Here is a 7,554-nt window from a genome sequence, read left to right on the forward strand (position 1 = left end):
AGAAAGGAAACGTTCTCAATTGCAATCTGTTGTACAGGTCTAAATTTTAAGACAGACTACCAGTTACTATTGTTACCTTCTCATTTTGCTGATGAACTAATGAGTGGGTTTTGTCTTAATAGTGATATTGTGAAGAAGATTGACCAGTCTGAGTTTGAAGGCTTTGAATACATAAATCCTCTTTTGATGTCAGCTGAGGAATGTGTCTGAATTCCCCCATTCCTGGACTGTGCCAATTGTTGCTCTGTTTGTTTCTGCATGGATAAACATCTCTTCATTTGGATGCACTCACATAAAATGAGTAACAGAACATCTTACCCTTGCCACCTAGTATAAATTACTCGCTAATTGTCTTTTTGTATTAATTGTCATCCAGGACAGTTGTTACACTGAACCTGCAGCTGCCAGATTTAAAATGTTAACTTTCCAACATTCTTGCCAAACATGAATTTTAATACAGAAGTTGGTCTCTGGGGCTCCTGACTGAACCATGGAGCCTGGCTGTATAATCTGCCAATGTAGCATTCTGATAAAGGAAAGTTTTCCTATTACTATAAGAACACAAATGACATTAGGGAATGTAATAAAATATCATTAAAGGACTTCCATTTTTCCAGCAAGACAAGTGAAACCTTATGACTTCCGTAGTTCTAAGTCTCTTCTCTCTAAACATCTGAGTTCCCTGTTCTAGACTTAGAAGTTAAGCTATGTTATTGCCCTTCAGACTGAAATGATGGCAAGGAGGGCAGGTTTTTAAACTGGATAGGTCAAGAATGGCTGCTTTCACAGGGTGTGTTGATAATATCCTGAAGGAGATGATAATTATCTCAATATTAAAATCAATAGACTTTGCTCTGAAATTATACACTAGGAATTACATGCTGATACATAGAGTGCCTTTCTGAGCCTGTCCCTTTCAGCAAGGGTTGTACATGGTATAAAGTGTCAGTTTAAATAAATGGAATTCAGTTAAGGCTTTGAAAAGTTAAAATCTGTAGAGTGCATTTTAGCAGTAATGGGCAGCTAATACTGATGGATGTAGAACCTTGTACTATTATTTATTGCTTTTTACGCGTGCTGTCTTAACTGTATCAGAACTGCATGCGTTACAGCTATGGCCTAGATAAGGGCATTGTTTCTTTTTTTTCTTTTTTTTTTTTTTCTCTCCAAACCTTATTGCCATACTGTTGGAAATGCATTCCACTTTGCCAGTGGAAAAAGCACATCTAGAACAAAATAGGTGTTGTCCACAATGACTCCCTTAACTTATCTGCTAATAGATGGTGATACAATCACAATAAAACCTGAAATGTTGGTAGTGGGCTCAAAGTTAATAGTAGAGCAATTGGAATAAATTGAAAGAACGGTTCAAACTAGGATTTTTGGGATGTGTGATTCTTACATTTCATGTTAGTAAACAGTGTAATATACAGCTCAGATTACTCTTATTTTTAATGTTTAAGGAATAGTTTTGAATGTCTTAGGCTGAAGAAATGCCAAATGTACCACTTCTTTTATTTTAGGGAAAAGGGATTAAGAGACATTGGAGAAAAGAATCTGTGTTATGTAATTAAGAGCTGTAAGGCAAGCTAAGTGTTACTGAAAGCAGATCTGAGTATCTGTAAGCACAAGTTAGTAAACCTTACTTGAAGCTTTTAATAAGACTTCTGTGCTTGGTCAGTGTCTCTCCTTGAAAATCCTTATATGGTGACACTAAATTCATAGCACAAATCTCCTGGTGTATGGGGTTTTTTCACTTAACATGTTAACTTCAAGGATAGAGATTGCACAAACACACAGCAGTGTCACGGTATGGTATTTAGTTCATGTTTTTCTTTGCAACATGAATGGGAAACTCTTAAAGTATTGGGCTGAGTTTTTAAAACTGGGAAGTGATTGGAGGAGCCTTAGTTTCAGGGAAACATTGAACCTCTGCACTGTTAAAAGATCAGGTTCCCTTAAATTCACGTTGTATATTTTCAAATGTAAAGTATCAGAGTAAACTAAAGTAAGAGCAGCTAATAACTTTAGCACGTTTAGTTCATGTCAAGTGCTTATGTGCAGTTTTAAAATTGTAATTGATTGTTTAGCCTCTGACTTCTACACCTGCATGACTAGTTTACATACCAGGACTTAACCAATATTAAACTTGGAAGTTATTTAAAACAAAAAAGAAAAGCCTTGGCTCTACAGTGGCTTAATTTCATATAGGGTATCAAGTACAATGGCTTTATATAAGGAAGGGCATTTCTGCTATTCATCACAGAAGAGGAATGGAGTAAAATGCTGTATTTTGTGCTTAAAGCAAAAGTTAATTTTTTTATAGACAATGTCACAGAAAAGATACTTTTTTTTTATTTTCGTATCTAACCATTAAGAATGTTGCTAAGTGACAAACATCTTAAATGACTGTAAATCCAATTTTAAACTTTCATTTTCTCTAAAGTGCCATGATGTTAACAGTTATTTTTTGTTGTTAAGCATATAGCAACTGTCATAAATATTCAGAAGGGACACCGGGTGTAAACAGTCCAGTGCAGTAGGCTTTGTCTTTTGCAGAAAGTGTCTGCATCAGAAGCATGATGTATTTATGTGGAGTAAACTCCTTTTTGTATGCAAGTTGGATTCCTATGGGTGCTCTGCTAGTTGATATTGTCACTACTATTTTCCTATTTCATATGGAATATGGTCTTGAACGTTGTTGTGTAGTCATTCCTTTTATTTGTGCACACTTTTTACTTTAAATAAAACATTTATATTAGGCCTCTGTATGTTAACTTCTAAAACAAATACTGCAAAATGCTGCGCTTCTCTCAGGATTGTCGTCTGACCCTGAACTAGCCAAGTTTCAAGGCAGCATTGTTCTAATCTTACGATTTTTTTCTCAAAGATAGCACTGAGATAGACCACAGCAACCGAAGAAATACCTCCCTCAGCCTGTGCTCCCCAAGCATGTCTTAGGATGCAGATCCCTCTCCCACGTGGTTGGTTGTTTGCCTGACATTCATCGTGCCCCATGGAGAAAAAGCATCCTTGTAGGTCCTGTCTGTCTTGCCGACGCCAGTGATGAATCGAAAGTAGCGAGGCTTCAGCCAGCTGTACATATAGAGAGCTTCAAGTAAAGCGCAATTCTGGCTTGCTTGACCAAGGACCTCTTTCAGCTGGAACTTCTAAGATGTCATCTCAGCTGCCAGCGCTGGGGATTTGAATTTAGAGCAACACTCATCTGCTGCGCTTACTTCTGCATGATTTCTTTCTTTGTTTCTTCAACTCCTCCCTTGCAGTCTCTTTGACAGAGAGGGCAAGGGCACTTACCTCATACCCTGCTACAGATGCGGTATTTTAATATATCTGTGTTTCTATGTTTTAAAAGAGATTTCCTTTTGCAATCTGGCTTGTTATTAAAAGTATGCATCAGCAGTCCTAGGCAAGTGCTACAGATGGTTGCATATCTTAAATGCTTAACCTCCCCCCACGCACACTTCTTGTTTCTGTTCAGTTTGGTGGCCAACTGCTCTCGGCTCAGTCTGAGCAATTGTTTATGTTAAGACACTCTATAAAAGAAATTAATAGCTTGTGTAATCTCTATATATACTTGATACCTTAACTGCGAAACATGCACCCTCACTTCATGATGGATGGCATAAGCATGTTAAGCAACAAAGGTATCTGAAATTGTGTATAGATGAATGATGTTTTCCTGGGAAGTGGGGAAGAGGGAGCTAGGGATTAGAGCCCCTTTCAGAAAAAGGGGATTTTATCATATCTTGCATTTGCTTGAGCAGAGTTCCGTTAGGGTTTATTTTAAGACTTTTTTTTTTTTTTTCTTTCCTTATGATAAAGGGATCTGAACTGCATACTTGAAATGTGTGATCTTACCATTTAATCGCCAAGGATTAAAGACAGAGAAGCATCTCCCTCCCAGATCTGCGTGGCTCTGCGGGCGGTGGGCTTTTTCTGGCATAAATAGAACCAGAAATCGGTTGTGCCTGCGTTTGACTTCTAAGGAACCAAGTCTCTGGGCTTGTACCCTTTTTACATTGGGTGGTGAAGCGTCTGGCTGAACAGTTGAATTTTGACCATGATTTCAGATGCAGAAACTAAGTTATGGTTCATGTTCTTTATTAGCAGTAGTGTTTTGTACAGACCTGTTTCCAAAGTAACTTGTCCTGTAAAATATGGTGCATGCTAAAATCTATCAACTTCTGGTGCTTATGATAAGAACCATAATAGGGTATCTAATATGGTATCTGGTCTGTGTTACTTAGTCTGTCATAGGTTTCACAAGAGCGGTCTGAAGTATTACAACTTACCGCTAAAAATCACCACTGAAGTAATTTTTGTTTTTTTTCTTTAAAATTCACAAGCTAGTATCTTCAGAGAAGAAAATGCATGATTTTTGTTCTCTGTTCAGTGTTAAATTGTGCTTTTTAGCATTTTCAGAGACTGTATATGGAAACAGTTGTGGGTTTTTTTAATGTTCCTTTCCGTAGAAATGCCCCTCTGTTCATGAATATGCAACTTAAATCGTACTCATAAAACTGTGATGGAGTTCTTAACGTGCTTAGCGGTTTGATGAACAACGTTGTATCTGCATTAACCAGCTCAACTGAAAGGTCTTTTTATTTGGTTTTAATACGCTATTTGGCACTTCACTTCATATGCAGTAGTTTAAAGGAATTAACATTTATTTCACTTGAACAAACTAATCTGCATTTCTTACTTAATTCTTCTTCCTAGTGGGAGCAGTAGCAACCCCAGAGATGGGCAAGGGTGGCCTGCAAGGAATTCAAAGGGGCATGTGTGTGTGGAGGATGTGACTTACTCTTTTTTTTTTTTTTTTTTTTTTTTTAGCACTCGCTTTTTTCTTTGCTTCATGGTGTGTTTGGAGGTCTGTGGTTTTGAGTGTGTCCTGCTTAGTATTATTTTAGAAATAAATGAAATAAGAATTGCATACTTTCTAGAGAGCCGCTTGGTTTCCCGTATATTATTATATATCCCTCATTTTTTATTTTAATTGGAAATGAAACTTGGGGTAGTCACTGTTTAATTGTAAATTAAAAAAAATATATTTTCTAATTAATAAATTATTTTCCTTAAAGCTGACTTAGAAGAGTAAAGACAAAAATTCTGTACAGGCTGCCTCAGTGTTAAACCTGAGGTGTTGAAACCAAGCACTGAAGGTGCCATTGTGAATTGTTTCAAGACACTTAAATGTTAGTTTTGTAAGCTTCCAAAGAGCTTCAGCCCTTCTTGAAAATTCAGTGGCATTAATAATAAAAGAAAGATTGCTCCTGTGCTTGTTAGTGCAAATCATTACATCTTGCAAAGGTCTGTAACTCAGGTTTTAGTTGCAGTGCCTTTAGATGGTGAAAAGCAGTTCCACAGTAGAAGTTGTAGGCAGAGTTAACATCTTTTTTTAGACAATCCTCTACCTACAAACTTTGTCTTGCATTGCCTGATTATTGTAGCTCTATAGCAACACTATCATTACAGCACAATAGTTACCAGAATTTGCAACCTGAAATGGAAAATGTGCCCCAGAGCTTGAAAAACCCAAATTAGATGATGCCACCAAATTCCTAAGCTTTCATGACATCTGTAGGTCTAATAAAAGATGTAATATCTGCCTACATATGTTGCTTTCCTTACGTTCCTAGATCAGTCCAGCTCTGGTGTTATAAATCTTGCATTTTCTTCAGTAAATTTAAAATGGGAATATGACGCAGTGTGTTTCACTGATCTCTATTTGAATAGTTGGTTGGGGTTTTTTAACAGATCCTAAATTCTAGAGGGTGGGGAAGATGGGAATGTCCCGAATGCTTGGACAATTGCATCACAGGTTTGTGTCTTTCAGGATCAGCTCCAAAAGCTGGTAGATTCATAAATCTTGTTTTATTCTCCTATGTTGTTGTGGCTTTTAAACAAACCTTTTATGTGCTTAAGTACAGAGTGTTGTTAGTATTCTTCACAAACATGTTTACTTTTCCATTAAGCTATTTGTCGTCCTACCGCAAACATTTTATTGCAGAAGAATAAAGAATTAAACAATTTAAGCAGACAATTGAGATCAAACATGAACGCACTTTTGCACGTTCTCCATCACTTCCCTCAGTCTTCCTGCCCTGCACAAAAGCAGTTCACATTTTCATGTAAGGCTAGCAATTGTACTCCTGCAACTGCTTTGCCTTGTGGTGTTTGCTTAACTGTGAATGGAGGAAAAAAATACCAATATTTGTAAGATTTTTCTGCAGAACCATCACATGAGGCAATCCTCTTTTCTGTCTGAGACTGGAAATGCTGCAGAAGCATTTGATGTAGCTGCCACAGTGAGATGATGCTTGCGCAGGCCTATGTAATTGTGTTGCTGCAGGCTAAAGAACAGCATTTATGAAAAGCACAGGGTACTACTACAGATTGCTGCACAATGCCGGAATTCATTTAAACATGTTTATAGCACTTCTCTGCTTTAAAAAGTACAAACAAGAACCCTAGATATCGAGGTGGAATGACCGGTGTTTATTTACCACTGTGTGCTGCTCAGTTAGAACAAATGCTGTTGGATGCAAAGATAAGCCAAGAGTAGGTTTATGGTCCAACATCTGTGAAATTTCCTTAAATACACAAATTACTTGTGGTGGATCTCAAGTAGCTGGAAAGTACAGAGGTGTCAGTCCTGATCATCCTTCAGTTCATGAAACTCAAACAACGCACCGAGCCTGATGTTTTTATACCTGTATGTTTCAGTTGTGATTCTACTGTTACAGGGGAGGTGTGCAGATGAGTAAGGAAAAATGTCCTCCCTGTTAATTGTGGTAGTAATGATAAATGCTTCCTGAGGAAAGACAATTAATCTTTAGTGATTTACAATAAAAACAGAGAAAGAAAATGAGGATGGGAAAGCACAAATAGGAGAATATTAAGGGGAATGGGGGAATTGCATGTCTCCAGTACTTGTGTTCTTCCTAGCTATTGAATCTTGGTTCCAGTTTTTGGGAAGCTTTTTATCTCTGCTTTAGCCTGTGTGGAATGGAAGGAATTTGTGCCTTCCCTTCCTCCTCTATTTTCTCTAGCCTGTAAAAAAAAGAAGTTATGTTTTTCTATAGGCATTTTATTAAATGTCTACTTCAAGCAGCTGCGAAAAAGCGTACACTTAATTTCAAGTACAAACCTCCTTAATTTGGAGGTTTACCTCCTTCCACAAAATTAAGGCTTCTTCTTGGCACCCCTTCACTTGTAGGAAAGCCGCCTGCCCAGTTGCTGCAATACAGCAACAGTGAAACAGTGACCCTTGTTGTTAGGACGCCTTCCGTGAGTATGAAAACTGAGGTTATGTTCTATTTCAGTTTTGGTTCCTTCATCTGTACCTGAATTCTTTAATAATAGAAAGGTGAAGTGGTTTTGTTTGGGTTTTGAAAAATAAATATAACCATTATTGCCTTTGTCATCACTGAGTTATTCCAAACTCTATTCTGCTACTTCAACTGTCAAGAATTTATTATTTTTGCAATATAAAGTACCACAGGTCCCAAAGATTGCACTAGCTGCTATGCA

The 7,554-nt window shown here is 37.4% G+C and overlaps 1 protein-coding gene across 3 annotated transcripts in view; it reads left to right on the forward strand.

Moving 5' to 3' along the window:
• The window catches only part of PRKCI (protein kinase C iota), a 29,850-nt gene extending 27,087 nt beyond the window's left edge, over positions 1–2,763 (forward strand). For all 3 annotated transcript variants that reach the window (XM_056359087.1, XM_056359085.1, XM_056359088.1), the window contains one exon: positions 123–2,763. In XM_056359087.1, the coding sequence (XP_056215062.1) occupies positions 123–210 (88 nt within the window). In that variant the 3' untranslated portion in view covers positions 211–2,763. The remainder of the gene's footprint in view (positions 1–122) is intronic.
• The last annotated feature ends 4,791 nt before the right edge of the window (positions 2,764–7,554 follow it).

This window comes from Falco biarmicus, chromosome 13, assembly GCF_023638135.1.
Source record: "Falco biarmicus isolate bFalBia1 chromosome 13, bFalBia1.pri, whole genome shotgun sequence".
Classification (NCBI taxonomy): Eukaryota; Metazoa; Chordata; class Aves; order Falconiformes; family Falconidae; genus Falco; species Falco biarmicus.